This window comes from Typopeltis vanoorti, chromosome 8 (assembly GCF_054136105.1).
Source record: "Typopeltis vanoorti isolate ZY-2024b chromosome 8, IOZ_Tvanoo_1.0, whole genome shotgun sequence".
NCBI classification, from domain to species: domain Eukaryota; kingdom Metazoa; phylum Arthropoda; class Arachnida; order Uropygi; family Thelyphonidae; genus Typopeltis; species Typopeltis vanoorti.
In genome coordinates this window covers 17,759,107-17,777,678 of record NC_143556.1, presented here as the reverse complement: position 1 = coordinate 17,777,678, position 18,572 = coordinate 17,759,107, and the positions used below count along the sequence as shown (strand labels likewise).

The window sequence follows — 18,572 nt, the reverse complement described above, 5'->3', positions numbered from 1 at the left end:
GGTCTCATACAGAGGTAGAGGGTTTTTCACCAGGAAACTCGGGTTTCTCATCCCTCACAACAGGCAAACCGGCCTGTGCACACACACACACGGATTTACAGTCATAAAATACATCCAGTCCTAATAGACGGATGAGTAACAGGGGGGAACCCCATACGAGTAAATAAAAATGCTGTTATTCATGGCCTGTTCCACAACAGCACTATCAACTTCATTCCCTTGTTGTAAACTGATTGGTTTGTGAGCTCTGTCAGGTCTAACTCCCAACAAACCTGTTTCTTCAAAATAATTAATCAATGGTTTTTACAAAGTTTCCAGCATTTGGATCATTGGATAACTCTTCACAAGGCCTCAAACAGGAATACTTTAATTTGTGAACATACTTGAAAAGAGTTGACAAAAATTGGGGAAAGAGAGACTTGGAGAAAAACAAGCAGGGCTCAGGCAAAATAGTCAAGATCACATTTTCATTTTTATGACAAATAGTTGAGAAATTATGGGAATATGACAAGGATCTGTACTTAAGTTTTGCAGATCTGGAAAAGACATACAACAAGGTGTCTAGAGAAAAGCCTTTTGAAAATGTTAGATAGTGTAACTGGAACATTATACAGAACAATACAGAGTCTATTTTTAAGTTGTAGATCTGCGGTTAGAATTCAAGGAAACACAGAAAGATGGCTTGTAAAATCAGGGGTAATGAAATAATGCATAAATCATATATTTTCCATATATAGGAAAAGTTGTAATACTTTATTAATAAAATACTCTAGGTTAGAGCTTGTTTTTTTTCACTTGGTCATAAAATATTCATTTTATGGTTATATTCAGTGGCATTAAGTACCACTGTCAGAAAGGCTCAATGAAGATGCTGTGAGCTACCTAACCCTCAGCCACAATTTTGCCAAAGCACCAAAGGAGGTGCTTGTGCTAGACTTAATATACAGCATAGAATGCAGAATCTGTAACCTATCTCCCAAAATAGCCAACAGCATCAGACATGATGCTGCCAATATCTTTTCTCAGTTTTCACCTATGGAAAGTAATCATTTTCTTGCTATTTTGCTGCTCTTGGAAAAGATAAAAGTATTGTTATCACCAGAGCAGATAAGGATAATGTCACAGTGGTACTTAACACCATTAAATACAATCGCAAAATGAATATTATTATTTGAGACCGCACTACTTCCATCCCATAAGAGAGTGATCCCACTAAAACACAAATTAAAAAAGTCTGCTTAAAAAAGTACCTTCCTGGCTGCCAGACATCATAAAAAACTCAAACCCTTCTTTTCCCCCCTCAATATACAGTTTACCAAAAATTCATAAACAATTCCCCCCCCATGACCTGTAGTATTTGCCATCAATTCTCCAAATTATCAAAACAGCTAGCAAATTCTCTCTCCCCCCTTAACACCACAACCTATATATAAAGCTCTACCTATTTTCAAACCTCTACTGAAAATCAAACTTTAAATAATACAGATATATTGGTAAGCTTTGATATCACCTCACTGAATCACCATTTTGAATGACACCTTAACAATTAAAAAAGTTTATATTTCTGATAAGATCTCTTTGCTATCAGTTCTGGATATTTTTCTTGGAAGAACAAAATTTGCAAACAGATTGATGGAACTGCTATGGGTTCTCATTCTACTTGACAACTTTTATGTGAAAAAAAAAAAAAAAAAAAAGCCATGGGATCAGCACACCATCAAATCTTCTATCTGGCTAAGGTATGTCGATGATATGGTCTCCATTTGGTCTCATGTTCCAGACATGTTAGGCTCCTTCCTCTATCACCATAATAGTCTACATCCAAGAATCCAGTTTATGATGGAAAAGGATGCCAACAATAGTTTACCCTTCCTAGACACCTTAATGACACACCTTCCAAAAGGTAACCTCTTCTTTGTGTATACAGAAAAATATTCACACAGGCAGATATATTCACAAACTTTCCTACCACCATCACCATCCCTCTCAATGATACGGAATCATTAAAACTCTAACCAACAAAACCCACAATCTTTGTTCTAGTCGAACCTCTTTTTCAACAGAAAACAGATCATATACACAAAACCTTCCTATCCAATGGCTCTACAGTTCAGTTTAAAAAAAATAATCAGTCCTTCCCCTATCCTTGGCCTTCTCTTCTGAAGCATTTCATGAAAGCCATCACCATCTCCTGTGTCCAGGGTACATCTGAAAAATATCCAGATCCTTAAAAAAATGCAACCTCTTTATAACTTTTAAGTTTGACTGAAAACTTGCTATGCTTATCTGTTCCAATAAAGATCAGTCCTCTTTCCTTTCTCAGTACCTGAAATATATAAAGTGCCCTGTTTGTGCAAGTTGAGATACTTTGGACAGACCAGTAGATCAGCTGTCATCCACATAGTTAAACACAAAACATACATCTGCAATCACAACTCTGGTCAATTCGGTCTTACAGACTATGTGTTGGATGCTACTCTCACAGGGTCTTCTAGAAAAAGCCATCATGCTCCATCACAGTAAATTTAAAAAATAAAGACTATCTGCAACAGCACTCAGAAATCAACCAGATTTAAATAAATATAAATGTAAGAAACTTTCCAAAATTTGGGAAACATGCAGTAGGATCAGATATGTGTTTCATTTATTACTGTGTTGCCTTCGTGTGCTTTTGTACTCCTTGAAGATGTCTCAGTGACAAACAAAATATTGGAAGAATTAAAATAGTTTTTAATCCTTTCTTAGTGCTGTTAAACCTCCAACATGATGTCTTCCCAACACTTAAGCCTTAACACATGGTATGTAAGGTGGATGGTGTACTGTAGAGTTGCCTTCTATAATGCATCCATAGGACTCCATGAAGATTCATGTCATGTCTTAATAATTATTATTATGCTGAACAAAATAATTCTTTAGGCAAGTTAGCCAACATTCAAAGATGTAAAAGATGATATATATTCAAATTAATTCATTCAGAATAACATGCAATCATAGATATGTGTTAAATTTATTCCAAAATTTGAATGATTTCTACTAGGGAGAAAAGTTTTTAAGATTGACATTTATACTTTTTTATGTCAAAATGAGTAATTAATTTACTTTCTCTCACAAAAATAAAAAATAATTTCAGCCCTAAATAAAGTCCTTCCTCTCATTATTTTCTTGTACTTTGTCAGTGAAATGACTTATCGCACATTTGCAAATTAGTATTGCATTCAGTTAAAGTCAGTAATACATTGCAGTAGTTCTGTATTTATTTAGAATTTATGTGTAAAACATAATGTTAAATAATAAACATAAAACACAATTCAGTAATCTGAATATACAGATAAAAGTTGCATAAGAATAGGTTGGTCTGTTAGACAACATGGATTGTACTTTTGTTCATGCAATAATCCATGGGTTTGAGTCTCATTGTGGGCATGTATGTTCATTATCTTTAGGTGGCGGATGAATGTCATTACCAGGTGTAACCTTTATGTTCTGCTTATTGAAGGCCTGAAGTGGCTTGAAAAAAAGTTCCATATTTGGTTTCTGAAGCAGAGTTTTCATTAATGTACATGTTTTTTACAACTTCTCAGGTGTAGGAGTTACATGAAAACTTAATTGCTACACCATTTGTGATAACATAATATTCAAAATTGTTACATACAAGACTGATATTTCCTTCTGCTTAACTTTATTGTTCTTGTTAATATCTTGCAGGGACAGAGTAGTAGCAGTATTTGTCCAAGGACCAGCTTGGCAGTTTAAAGGTTGGCCGTGGAGTGGAAATCCAGTAGAAATATTTTCAAAAAGTAAGAATTTTCTTAATGTATTAGTTGTCTTTTCTGTGTTTTCCTTGTGAAATATGCTATTCACTTTTTTTTTTTTTTTTTTTTAAGTTTTGTTATTTTGATAGAACTGATTTTAATACAGATGATTTTAAAAAATTAAATGTAATCATAAATTCCATTTCAAAATATGCAAAACTATGGTATCGACATTATTTCAAATAAATTAACAGATAAAGGCAGTGGCACAGTCATTCTAAATTGAACTACTTATTTGGAAAAAATGATTCTTAATAGTCTCAGACAACAGCACATATCAACTAGTTAACTATGACCCTACCAATTGAATAAAAAAGAAAATGGAGAAGATGCTTAATTCTGTCACCTCATGGCCCGAAGATACCGTTAAAAAATTAATTCCACATTATGCTCGTTCCCCAAGAATTTACGGTCTACCGAAGATTCACAAACAAAACACACCACTCCGATAGTCGAAGGTATAGACAGCCCCAATTATCACCTAGCCAAGAAACTAGCGTCAACACTCAAGGAGTTGGTAGGTCATTCCCCTTCCTATATTAATAACACACAACATTTTGTAACAAAATCAAAGACATCATGCTGGAAAAAGATGATTTATTAGTCAGTTTTGAAGTTCCTGGTATCACAGTGCTCTTTGCGCATGTACTATGTTCTGGCTATTTTGTATGGCAAAACACTTTCTACTTACAAAAAGAAGGCACAACTATGGGCTCCCCACTATCTCCCCCTTTTGCTAACTTTTACATGGAACATTTTGAGCAACATGCTCTAGATTAGATTCCTTTCCTTTAAAACCTGAAGTCTGGCTTAGATACATTGACGATGTTTTCGCTATCTGGCCCCATGACTGCCTGACATTAGACACTTTCCTCAGCCACCTAAACAAACAACACAAATGCATACAATTCACAATCGAAATTGAAAAGCAGAACATACTTCCATTTCTAGATACTTGTCACACATCTTCCTTCTGGCAGTCTTTCCTTCACTGTTTACCGGAACCCGACACATACTAGCCAATATATATACAAAAACTCCTATCACCACCCGACACAAAAACTAGGGGTCATTAATACATTTAAAAACAGGGCTTTGAAGATTTGCTCCAATGAACATGCACTTAAAGATGAATTAAAAGTAATCAGCAATACCTGCCTAAAAAATTATTACAGCCAAAATACAATCGACAAAAATAAAAAATAAAAAATAAAACTATAATAAAACTGTAACCATTCCATACATTAAAGGATATCAGACAAAATAAACAGAATACTACAAAAATACAACCTTAAAGCCACCTTTAAACCTCCTGCAAAATTAAAGAACTTACTCAACACATCCAAGAATCCACTCCCTTCACTGGCCCACCCTGGGGTATACCGTATTCATTGCACCTGTAATTTGTCCTATATAGGTAAACAGGACGCACAATTCCTATCAGAAAAAAGGAAAACATAAACAACACATTAAATATAATGACTATGGTCAAGTTGGTCTTTCTGATCATACCCTGAACACGTCATGGAATTGACTGGAACAGCACCTGTTGTTTACATCACACCAAAACATGAACATAAATTTAAGGAGGCCTGTGAGATTCTTATCAATCACCCTAATCTTAACAATAATGATGGTCTAAAAATCCCAAACATATGGAAGGCACATATTATTCTACCCACTTAACACCTTTCTCCCTAAGAGTTAATTGTAAATAGAACCATAGGTAATCCAGGATCCTAAATCTAATATGACAATTGTCATATTAAATTAGGACATTATTTTCACTGTAACAGAACTATCTATATGAAAGAATGTTTCCCTGATGTTGTCTTAAATAGAATATAGCTTTCATGTAGTTAATTTATTTTATTTTATTTCAATTATTTATTTTAATTTCACTAGTGGTCAGGTCAATAAAATAACTGTTGATCAAATCATTCTCTCTTCAGCATACATGTGAAATGTAATTTAGCTTGTCTCTATATATATACGTGTATGTGTATACTCCAGATGATGATCTTAATATGGAGGTCAAAACGTCGGGAAATTAAAATAATTATTTATAACATGGTTGTAGAGTCCATAATTTGTGTATGCTGATCACCGTGTAATACTAAAGGAAAGGATTTGTCATCTATATACTTACTAAAGTCTTCCCCGTGACTTTTGTTTAACTAGTTGTACATATAGATTAACTCCCTTAAATTTTTCTCTGTATTCTTTTAGGGCATCTTCCAAGTTACTTGTTGGGAATTTTCAGTATACTTTGATGTGTCCACCATGTTGTTCTTATTTTTCTATCCTTGCAGACTATTTCAACGCATACCTCAGCTGAATCAATCAATGTTTTCTTCAGAATTTGCCACTGAGGCACAAAGGTTTGGTTACTGTTTTCAAACTGTTCCATTTTTTTTCCAATAATGTTTGCATACTTGAGTACAGTTTACCTGTAAAAGCTTCTTAACTTTAATTATTTTTAAAACTTTCTTAAATACTGAAGTTTTTTTTCCACTTGGTTAGACTATAATAAATTTAGTTTAATCCTTTATCCAAGTGTAAGCAAACAAAGTTTGTGCCTGAAGTATCTTCAGGACTGAGGCAACTCGTGGTAAAGGTGGACCTAGCTCTCATCACTACTTGTCTTAATATCTTCCATAATGCAAAGCACATCTCCTTGCAAACATGTATAATGCTATGCATTAAGGGAAGGGCCACTACCCAGACCAGTTTCGACACCTTTATTGTGGTCTCGTCAGTGGGAGTGAGTGTCACTTAGTATCACCACACACAGAGGTGGTGATACTAAGATGGAAGCAATGGAGAAGTCATATTTACTTATACGAGTTGCCAAAAGGTGTCTCACCTTATTATTAAATTGCTCTGGATTTAGAGAAAAATGTTGGAAGTTTTTTTCCACTTGGTTAGACTATAATAAATTTAGTTTAATCCTTTATCTAAGTGTAAGCAAACAAAGTTTGCACCTGAGGTATCTTCAGGACTGAGTTGCCTCAGTCCCGAAGATGCTTGCAGACATGTGTTTTGCATTATGGGAGATACAAAGAGAAGTAAAGATGAGAGCTTGGTCCACCTTTACCACGAGTTTTCTCAGTATAGGTAAATATGACTCCTCCATTGCTTCTACCTTAGTATCACCACCTCTAGGTCTGGCTCCCACTGACGAGCTCAATAAAGGTCGAAACTGATCTGGATAGTGGCCCTTCCCTTAATGCATAGCATTATTCATGTCTGCAAGGAGATGTGCTTTCCATTATGGGAGATACTAAGACAAGTAGTGATGAGAGCTTGGTCCACCTTTACCATGAGTTGCCTCAGTCCTGAAGATACTTCAGGTGCAAACTTTGTTTGCTTACACTTGGATAAAGGATTAAACTAAATTTATTTCTTAAATACTGTTCTTTTCAAATTGATATTCATTTTTATCCTACTTAACACTGAATGATGATTACTCCCAATTTTAAATCATCTCTATACTCTGTTCTGAACAAATATGAAGATATCATGATCAACAATTACATAGTCAATGAAGCTTTTCTTATTTCTCGTGTCTTCTCATCACGTAAACTTGTGCACATCTTTATGTTGCAGAATGTTCATGTCCTGAGCAGAAGTCCAACAGACAGCATTATTATTATTATCCTTGCTCCCTTTTTTTTTCCCAAATTTTCCCAAAACATTTCCATATGTCTGGTGGGATTCATTTCCTACTCTGCTGTTTATATCTCTAACAAGGCTCACTTTTCCATTTCCTTTGTTATTTACCTGCCCTAATGGCTCTAAATATTCCCCTTAGGAGAACCTTCTGTGGGAATATAGTCACAGATAAGTGTCACTTTCCATATCTCCACTTTGAAGTTTGCCAATATAACTTGAAACTGAAACTGCTTTCCAATCAAGAAGTTTATCTTCATATTTGGTGTTCAATGCTATTGCTTTCTCCCCTCCTATTAAATATTGAATTTTAGAATTTGAAACTGACTTTTCTCAGAATAATTCTTCCTATATCACCTTGAACTCTTTATTTTGGGAGAGAGAAAAAAGCTGGATAACAATGAAAAGAGGGAATTTACATGTTCGTTAGAAATGGTATGCTCAGAGAGGGATGTTTGTTGCTGTATATTTTATTTTATTTTGTAAGTTGATAATAAAGCTGTTTTACATTTAATACATGGATGAGTTGAGAAGAGAGAAGCAACAAACATTTCAAGAATGCTGTTTTTTTTTGTTTTTTTTTAATTTCAGTAAAGGCATTCCACTTGAAATGGGATGAAATGAAACTCGATACAAATGTCAGCAAATGGGATGTACATGTCATTCAATTAAGCAAGTCAAAAAGACATTTGGATAGAGCTAATCTTTTGAAGTTTTGGGAAGTACTAGATAGGTAAGTAAGAGATTAAGTTGTTTTATTTGAAAAGTAAATACTAAAAAATAATAGACATCAGCCATTCATGCACAAACTTTGTTTGCTTACACTTGGATAAAGAATGAAACCAAGAATATAATTTCTTGCCATTTTTAATTTATAGACATTAGTCATTCTAATCGCTGTTATGCATTGCTTCTGAAATTAAGTTCATTAAAATTAATTGGTCAAATTAATTTTAATTGATAAATGAAAAACAGTTTCAGTACAGAATAATTGGATGCTGTTGACATGTAATTTTCTCAAGAGATGGTATTTGGTTTCTTATTAGCAGTGAACCCTTTGTCTTTCTCTCCCACTCATCCCTTAATATGAGGAATGTTCAAAAATTCACCATGATATTAAAAAAAATTAAACATTATTTTTTAAAATACTTTTAAAACTCTAAATATTGAGTTGTAATATCAGAAGGAATCTTTATTGGGCTAAGAACCATGACTACAATCTATCATCAAATTCCTGATATCTACCCTCAAGATGGTGTGGAGGGTATAATTTGTAAAGCACTAAATTAAATTTTATTATGAAAAACAAACAGTAAGAACTAGCTTGGGTAATTTAACAGACCAATACATAATAAATCTTCTGAAACAATATTCTCGTGTATAGTCTAAGACAGGGGTGTCAAACTGGCAGGCCCTCGTGCAGCCCCTAAAGCAATTTCCAGCGGCCCCGACTCCTCAAGGAAAGATTTAAAAAAAGGATGCTTGCTTTTTATAATAAAACAGAAATACCGTATTTACTCGAATATAACTTGCCCTTGCATATGACTCGCACCCCTGTACCTTGGTTTTACTTTATGAAAAAAAGAAATGAAAAAGTTTTTTTTTATTTTCACACGAAAATAAAGTTTAACCACTTTCACATCGAGACGATAACTCTCTCCCCGCAGTAAACAACATGCCTTCCCCAACTGCCACTATACTGCAGATGCAAGTAAAACCAGTAGTTTTATTGTATCACTGAATAAAGTACAGAGACATTTGCTGTCTGTGTAATATATTTCTAAAAGACTTGAATGGCTGCCTTATTACACAGAGATTCATTGGTTATCTTGTCATAAGGTTCTCTCTCTCTCTCTCTATGTTCACTGGGCATCTACAGATGCCGTATGGTCACTCCGATGCTCGATGATGTTCCACACCAGGCCTCGGCATGTAGTCCTGTTGTTTGCTTTTCTGGCAGCCTCAACTCTCTGAAGATCAGTCACTCCACACACGGCATCCATCCATCTCATTGAAGGTCTACCCCTGCCTCTTTTTCCAGGACCTTTACCTTCTATTACTGTTCTGAGAAGTCATCCTTCCATATCCTTTCTATGTGTCCAAAATATTTTAACTTTCTTCTGTCAATATCCTTAAGGAGCCTTAAAGTTCTACTAATCTTTTCTAACACCCATTCATTTGTACGCCTTTCAGTATATGATATCCTCAACAGCATTCTGTAACACCACATCTCAAAAGCAGATATCTGTTTCTTATCTGACTTCTTTAGGTTCCAAGTCTCGCATCCATAAGTTGCTGTTGGAAAAACAACTGCATCTAAAATCTTCAACTTTGTTCCCATGGAGATAGATCCATCCTTCCAGATTTTAGACAGGTCTCTGACTGTTGTTTTAGTCATTCCTAACCTTTTTCTGACATCTTCTGAACAACAATTCTTCACATTAATAATGGATCCCGGGTACTCAAACTTGCTGACTTCCTCAATTCTTTCTCCATTAAGATACACTTGTTTCTCAAGAGCTTCTCTGTTTGTTTTTCCTTTGAGAACCATGATCTTTGTCTTGCTAGAATTGAGTTGAAGTCCTCTGTTATTACTGATCTTGTTAACTTTGTCAAGAATTAGTCCTAGTTCTTCCATGTCATTACAAAGGAGTACTGTTGTTATGTCCCAACTTATCATTTGTAGTCTTTATCTTACAAATTGCCTTCGCCTATATTCTTCTACCTTCTACCTTCAAGATATCACCGAATTTTCTACTAATATCTGAGTTATTTCTCCCCGTAGTATCCCTAGTATTTGTATTTTAACTGCGCCCTTTGGGATATTTAGTTTAGGATATTATATACATAAACAGAGAAAAAGAACTCAAATATCTGAAAGTGTAACTATTGCAGTCATGACACTATTTCTTGTTACTTAACATTAATCTCTTAAACTTCCCGTTTCTTAACATTAATTCCCCGCATGATTAGGCTCGAATGTTTCTAAGCGGTGCATTGGATTAGCAATATCAGACAACTTTTTTATCATTAAACAAAAGGTTTATTATTTCTCTAAACATGATACATTTCAAAATACTCAACTAAATTACTTACACACTAAAATCAGCTTAATACAAGTGGTTGGGCTATGATTCGACAAAAGTTACTATGATCATGCCGCCACAAAATTTCATACAAAACATAAATTCACTTAACATGGACAAATTAGATTACTACACTCTATTAGATTATTCAACTTCAAGTACACTAACAAAATCACTAACTACTCTAGCACATACTTACGACAATTCCGATTTTCTACACATTACATCAGGCATTCAAATTCCTCAGGCTACTTAATTACTCAATTCACACTAATCAAACTCAAGATTAACAAAACCATTCACTTCATTAACATACAACTATGTCATTAACTTTCCTTTTACAATATAGTAGGCACTCAAGATTCATGGGACAATTAATTACTCACAAATTATCAACACTAGTTAGCTTGCTTTTAACACTCTCTATCAAATTCTAAAGTCCTATTATAATTTCTCCCTAATCACTTTAACAGTTCCGTGTTATGACAAAGGTACGTATCACAAACAACTTCTAGTTAACATAAGATAAAATTCACAATACCTTTCTTTAGCTTCATTTACGGGCCTTTACCTTCTACTGAACGAACTTGCTTGCTATAACTTCTTGCAATTCAGGGCTATACAAACATCTGCGCGGTCGGCTGTACTATCCGAAACGAGGACATCGATATCTTCACAGCTTCCTATGACTCTATGGCATATTTCGCTTTCTACATAGGAATACGGGAATAGCTTTCCCGCTCACCTTCGTTTCCATGTTGTGGCATGAGGATATAAGCCATATCTCTCCACTCAGGAACACTGTGAAATCCACTAGAAAACCAAACTAAAACCACCGCGACTATCCAAACGTTTCTTCTCCTCTGGCAAAAGGCAAAAAGCCTCAAGCCTCCTTGACTATCTAAACGTCTTCTCCAAAAAAAATCCAAAGAGCCTACTCTCCTTCAAAAGGCCTCGAGGGGGGGTTTACCAACCCTTTTATAGCTGCTTCCCTAACGGCGCCCTTTCTTACTTCTTTCTCCCGCCTCCTACTTGTTTTTCGTCTGTCTACCAATTGGGTAGCATTTTGCCGCCATACGTCATTTTGATCGGCAACTCGTAACGAAGTTTCTATCCGGGTATAGGCCCTAAGCGATATTCCGTTATTTCTCTTGTTAGCCTCTATCTTAACCCCTTTCAAATACCTTTCTCAGAATTCTACTTAATGCTTAATCTGTAGCCTCTCACATAGCGTATTTCATGACTCATTCTTTTCCACTTATGTACTTAACTCTTTCATTCTTAATCGCATTACAACATTAATTCTTAGATAGCTACTTATTTAATACAAATTCCTTGTTTAGTCATAATACATCTTAATACATTCTTTTCTTTTGCTATTTTAACTAAACAATAGACCTTTATATTTTACTCAATTTATACTGGATGCAAGAATATTTTATTAATTAAATTATTCCTTTTATGCAGGGGTTTTTATTTATGTTATTTATTTTTCATGTTACACCATGATAACTGAGAATATTATATTCTCAAGATATCAGGTGTAACACTGTATCATCAGCGTACCTCAGATTACTGATCAATCTACCTCCTATCGTAATTCCTGTCCTGAGCTCATCCAATGCTTCATGCATGATGTCCTCTGCATATATACTAAACAAGTGAGGAGAAAGTAAACATCCTTGTCTAACTCCTTTTCCAAATTGAAGCCAGTTAGTCAATCCAACACCTGTTCTTACTTTGGCTTCTTGCTCCTTATATAAGTTGGCTATCAACCTGATAGTGTGTTGAGGAAAACCCATTCTTTTCATTACTTCCCACAGTTTCACATGCTCAACACAGTCAAAAGCTTTAGAGTAGTCTGAGAAACACATTACCAGAGGGGGTCTGATTTCTTTATATTTTTCTATGATCTGTCTAAGGCAAAGGATCTGATCTCTGGTGCCCCTACCTTTCCAAAAACCTGCTTGTTCCTCGGGCATCTATGCCTCAACTTTGGCCCCAATCCTATTTAGCATGATCTTTAATAAAATTTTGCTTGCATGAGATATCAAACTAATAGTTCTATAATTCTTGCATGCCTTCATATCACCTTTCTTGTGTAAACTGACTTCTTCCAGTCTCTAAGCCATGATCCTGTCTCCCATATCCTTGTAATCAATCTATGAAACACTCTTATCCCTCCATCCCCTGTGGCCTTAATTAACTCTGCTGGGATTTCATCTGCACGTGGGGCCTTATTGTTGTTGAGCTGCTTAACTTCTCTTTCAGCTTCATGCCTAAGTGGAGGAGGTTCCAAATCAAAATTTTCTTGGTGGGAGGACTCCACATTTTCTTTATCCACTCTGCTGTACAGTTCCTCACAGTATAAGGTTCTAAAAAGTTTTTTTTTTTTTTTTTTTTTTTTACTTTTAGAGGAGATCAAATTGTTCCTAGAAATGAAAAATCATGATGTTGCATTTCTTAATGATCAGACATGGGCACAAGATCTAGTATTCTTAGTTGATATTGCAGGACATTTGAATGCCAAACTTCAGGGGAAAGATCAGTTAATAACACACATGTATGATGCACTGGCAAGTTTTAGATGTAAGTTAGTTTTGTTTCAAAATCATTTAATAGAGAATATTCTAAATTACTTTCCTATGTCACTTGACCAAAGACTAGAGACCGCAGATATAAGAGTCCTGAGAAAGATTAGAGGCATAAATAGATGGCATCAATGGCAATATCATATTAAAAACGAGGATATCAGGAAAGAATTTTACGTTGTCAGCATCCAGGAATGCATTAGCAGAGCTAATCTCAGGTGGTATGGTCACTTAAACAGAATGGCAAGGAAAGATTAGAAAAAACGAGTGTTCTCTGCCAGGTTGGCAGGAAAAACGACCCAGAAAAAGACCAAGATATAGGTGGATTGATATGGTACAAAGTGCCTTAGACGATAGAAGTATAAGATCTGATAATGTTGGAGTTTTGAGGAGTAACAGACTGATTTGGAGGAAAATTGTAGATAGGTAGTTAGTAATGAAGTAAATTTTTCATGTAGTACTATCATATCCTGTACACCCCTTGAGGGTATATGTCGGGAATTTGGTGATGATGATTTTCCTATGTGTGAAACAATAAGAATCAAAGTTTTACCTTTTCTCAATATTGTCCCAAACTAGAAAAGATAAAAGAAGAATTTGTTAGGCGATTTAAAGATTTTAAGGAGCAAGAAGAAGTTTTTTCGCTTTTTACAGATCCTTTTTCCTTTAATTTTGAAAAAACTCCTATTTGTATTCAGATGGCACTTATTGATTTCCAAAATGATTCCATTCTAAAAGCAAAATACCAAGAAGTTGGTGTTCCAAAAATATACAGTTATTTAGGTCAAAAATATCCGGAAATAAAACAGTTTGCAGCAAATATTCTATGTTATTTTGGAAGCACCTATTTATGTGAACAATTATTCTCATCTATGAAAGGTAACAAAACAGCCCACAGATCAAGACTAACCGACGTCAACTTTTCTGCCATAATGAAGGTCGTATGCTCCCAATCTGTTGTCAAATGTAGGGGGGAAAAAATAAAATACTGAAATGAAATTACTATAATTGTATTATGCAAGTATATATATATATATATTTGAATCTGAAAATATTATAATTTTTCCCCAAAGTATAGACCCCCCCCGAAAAAAAAAAAAAATATATATATATATATAGAAGTATTTTATTTCAACACAAACAAAAAATTTCAAACTAACAGGAGGCTCTGTAAATTTTTGTGATGGTTATTAATGAGAGTTTATACTTTTTTTTAGAATGTATAAATATATAAAATTTGATTTATTCAAATAAAATTTAATTTCGGTTTAATTTGGATTAAATGCTATCTATTGTAAATATTAATATAATAAAAATATTCTTTATATTATTTTTTTTTTTGAGTTGTCATAATCATTATACTATTATTTTATGTCTTGTAATGACTTAGAATAAATAAAATTTTTGTAATTAATTTTCCAATTTATTTATACTAATTTTTTCACTTCCCTTCGATTCTAATTAGTGCAGGTGGTTTTTTAAGTCGAAAATTTTTGCGGCCCACTTGAGATGCACTTTTATAGCAAATGGCCCGCGGTTCAATTGAGTTTGACACTCCTGGTCTAAGAGATACTGTAATACACTTATCTAGTACTTGCAGCCAGTGTGTGGGATATGATTCACACGAAACACTTTCTTTTTCTATGATTAATGTTTTGCATGTTTACCTTTCTTCTTTGGTTTATGATTTTTACATGGGCAAAACATATATTGAAAATAAAGATTTTTCTTTATGTAATAATCATTGCATAAGATCATATATGCTTATTAAATAATTTAGGGAATTTACAACGTACACAGGATATAAATTAAATTTTAATCTATATTTCCAATATTTTGGCAACTTCACGTTGCCATCTTCACAAGAACTTAAAATAAAGACGTGCACGCAGGCACTACACACAGTAAATGAGGACAAAGCAAGAAGCTATTGTTTTTCCTAAAAGTTCTGAGCTGGCTATGTAGGTATTTTTGGCCGTTGGGCTGAAGGTCTTCTGATGTAAGTCTCCCAAATTTGGGGCAGTCTCATGCAACCAAATTTGTTGAGGTTTGGACTGTTTCTTAGGGCTGAGGCTGATTCCATGAATAGCCTTTCAAATTTGAATTTACTATGGTGTATTACCGTGACTTTCTTCCACAGTAATACACCATAGTAAATTCAAATTTGAAAGGCTATTCATGGAATCAGCCTCAGCCCTAAGAAACAGTCCAAACCTCAACAAATTCGGTTGCATGAGACTGTCCCAAATTTGGGAGACTTACATCAGAAGACCTTCAGCCGAACGGCCAAGAATACCTACATAGCCCGCTAGGAGGCACCATCAGGACTTTTAGGAGAAACAATAGCTTCCTGCTTCGTCCTCATTTACTGTGTGTAGTGCCTGCATGCACATGTCTTTATTTTAAGTTCCTGTGAAGATGGCAACGTGACGTTGCCGAAATATTGGAAATATAGATTAAAATTTAATTTATATCCTGTGTACATTGTAAATTCCTTAAATTATTTAGGGGAAAGGGGGGGGATTGTGTGTGTGTGTGTGTGTGTGTGTGAACTTTTCGTTTATTATGCAAAATCAGAAATTTTCTTAAAGAACATAAAATTTGAAATTTTCTTAAAGACATAAAATGTCTTTAAGAATCATAACAGTTGTTTGACACTCTGCAAATGTGATACAGTACAACTGTATCATAAATTCTCAAGTATGCTATGAAATAGTACTAAAAATAATGTATCTCTCTCTCTCTGCTGCAGGCAGAAATGTGCTCTTTGATTGAGAAGACCTGAGTTTGAATCCTGCTTTGGGTGCAAAGAACATTTATAAGTACTTTTCTCATAGTAGTAATAGTAGAGGATTTCTCCTTCAATGTAAAATAGAGGTATTAGCTAATTCTAAACGGTCACACAGACAGATTTGGGTGGTGGCTATTTATAATTTTTTTTTTAAAGATTGTTTCTTTCCTTGAGAATGCAATTTATCTGATCTTCTCAGATATATTGTTGATCAAACTTCACAAGGTGAAAGTTAATTTTAAATTTCATTAAATAATTAGATTGTATTATTTTCAACAAAGTTCAGTCTAATTATTCAATCAGGTTTGAACTTTGTTCCTTGCTTACAGCAAACTGTAAAGTAAACAGCAAATTGTTACATATGCATTACTAAATAAATTAATGAAATGTTTGTTATAAATAAAATAAATTATATATCTGTATTAATTGAGACTACAACCAAAGGGAGCAGTAATTGTAAAAACTATCTGAAAGTTTAAAGAAAAATGTTTGAATGACTATTTTGTTTGTATCACATCTTGCGTTTTCTATTTGTTTAATAACTTTATTACTCCAAATTAGTGGGCATTATGCCAGTGTGTAAGTTTGAATAACCACACTTGAAGACAAGTTCATATTAGTTTTGGATTGCTGCCTACTACTTTGATTTGCTAGAACAGTGAGATCATATATTGTGCAATATGTGTCAACCAGCTAGCTCTTGTAAAAGTGCATTGATAAGGATGAGAGAACTTGAGAGGAACTGTTTTTTCAAAAAAGCAAATTAGGTTAAGTTTTTATTTTATTTTATTTTTTTTAAAGTATATATATATATATATATATATATATATATATATATAGTTAAATTTTTTGTAAATAAACTTGTTTTCTCTTCTCTTTTTATATAGCTTTATGGTGAAACATAAGCATCATCTTCGATTTTGAGGTTTATATCCGTTTTGAAATCTGACTCTGACATAGAAATAATGAAATATGGAAGTGTGTGCATCAGCAAATGTTGGTGACGAGTGCTTCTGATTGATGTTTTTCCAGGCTGTCTCATACAGTTCAATAGCTACACAGTTTTACCTGTATCCCTGGTTTAGACCTAGTGACATTGGGATCCTGCTGTTGGCCTGTATGTGGAGTTTCTTATTTTATTGTAGAAAAAATCTCACTGGTTTATATTTCTAAGCATGTACATAGCTATTTTGCTGGTGTAAGACGAAGAAAGTTTTCATAAATATCTAGTTATACTTAGATATAATATGAAACGTGACTTGATGTAAATAAATGCAAATTTACTGGTTGTACTTGCAGTTACTACATACACACCTTTCATATGTATAAATTGTACCACATTTAAATTTGCATCAGGTAGGCCTCCACATAGAAACTTTAATATTTATGTGTGTGTATTCATGAAGAAAAACTACACTTAGAAACTTGCAATTAATACCCTCTCCCCCCCCCCAAAAAAGTACAAATTAAATCAACATTCTGTATTTTGAATTTATTAGTGGATTTTTTTTTTAATGAAAATTCCATCTATGAAACAAGTCTGACCAAATGAGATGGTCTTATGATGTATGGTGATTTTCATTGTGCAGTGAGATTGATAAGTATCCATTTCACAAATTTTAACCTACATTCTCTTAGTAGCAGAGCAGAGCAGACCTGACCACTCTTCCAGGCACATCACAAACCAGATACACAAAAATGAATTTAGAATTGCAAACTTGAATGTTTTATGTCTCAAAGACATCATCTAGATGATTTCACTTGGGGAAGAATTGTTGGAAAACTTGGAGAAGGTCGCATAAGTACTGATATTGCCAGAGAGCGGAATCCCACATAGCATTGCATCTAGGCTCTGCCAGGCGTTTCAAACCAGTGGAATATGTTTCAGATGTATGCTAAGAGGTCATGAGAAAGAGAAGAGTTTAGAGCGGGGAACCTTTGGCACGCAACTCAGGGCTCACCTTAAAAAATAATTAAATAAATAAATGCATATCAAACATCTTCGCTGAGTTGTATATTTTAACTTAATAGAATACAATTTTATTAAGTAGATTGATACCAAATAAAAATGCAATAAAGAAACAAACACTATGAACTGTTTTAGTAATAATACTTAATAAGAAAATAAAACAAGCATCTTATTTCCAAGTCATCTATGACTGCGATATATTGACATACAAGTTTTGTCCTGTTCAGTTGTTGCATCATTTGCCAGGCAGTCAGACGTGCCATGATTCCTTGACCATCATTATATATATATATATATTTTTTTTTTTTTTTTCATGTTTCGTAAAGAATTTATGTTGATGAGAGCACAGACATTACACCATCAGCTAGTTTAACAATCTTTTCTCGATTTTGTATTGTTGACGAAGTATGCAAAAAGATGATTAACCTTGTAAAACTACCTGAGTTTACCACTGGGGTTGAAATATGTAAAGCAGATTCAGCAAATTGATATTTCAAAAGAGATCCATTACGACAGATGGTGCACCCAACATCACTGGTATGGAAGCAGGATATGTAAATCTGTTTGCAAAACATGTTGGTCATCCACTGATAGGTTTTCATGGCATCATACATGAGGAAGACTGTGCAAAAGCTAACCTGAAGGAACTTC

The 18,572-nt window shown here is 34.1% G+C and overlaps 1 protein-coding gene across 1 annotated transcript in view; it reads left to right on the top strand.

Moving 5' to 3' along the window:
- hyx (cell division cycle 73 hyrax) overlaps positions 1-17,240 on the top strand; it is a 199,560-nt gene extending 182,320 nt beyond the window's left edge. The window contains exons 12-14 of the mRNA XM_090396538.1: positions 3,706-3,797; positions 8,076-8,217; positions 16,840-17,240. Coding sequence (XP_090252664.1) covers positions 3,706-3,797; positions 8,076-8,217; positions 16,840-16,876 — 271 coding nt within the window. The 3' untranslated portion in view covers positions 16,877-17,240. The remainder of the gene's footprint in view (positions 1-3,705; positions 3,798-8,075; positions 8,218-16,839) is intronic.
- Positions 17,241-18,572: the final 1,332 nt, after the last annotated feature.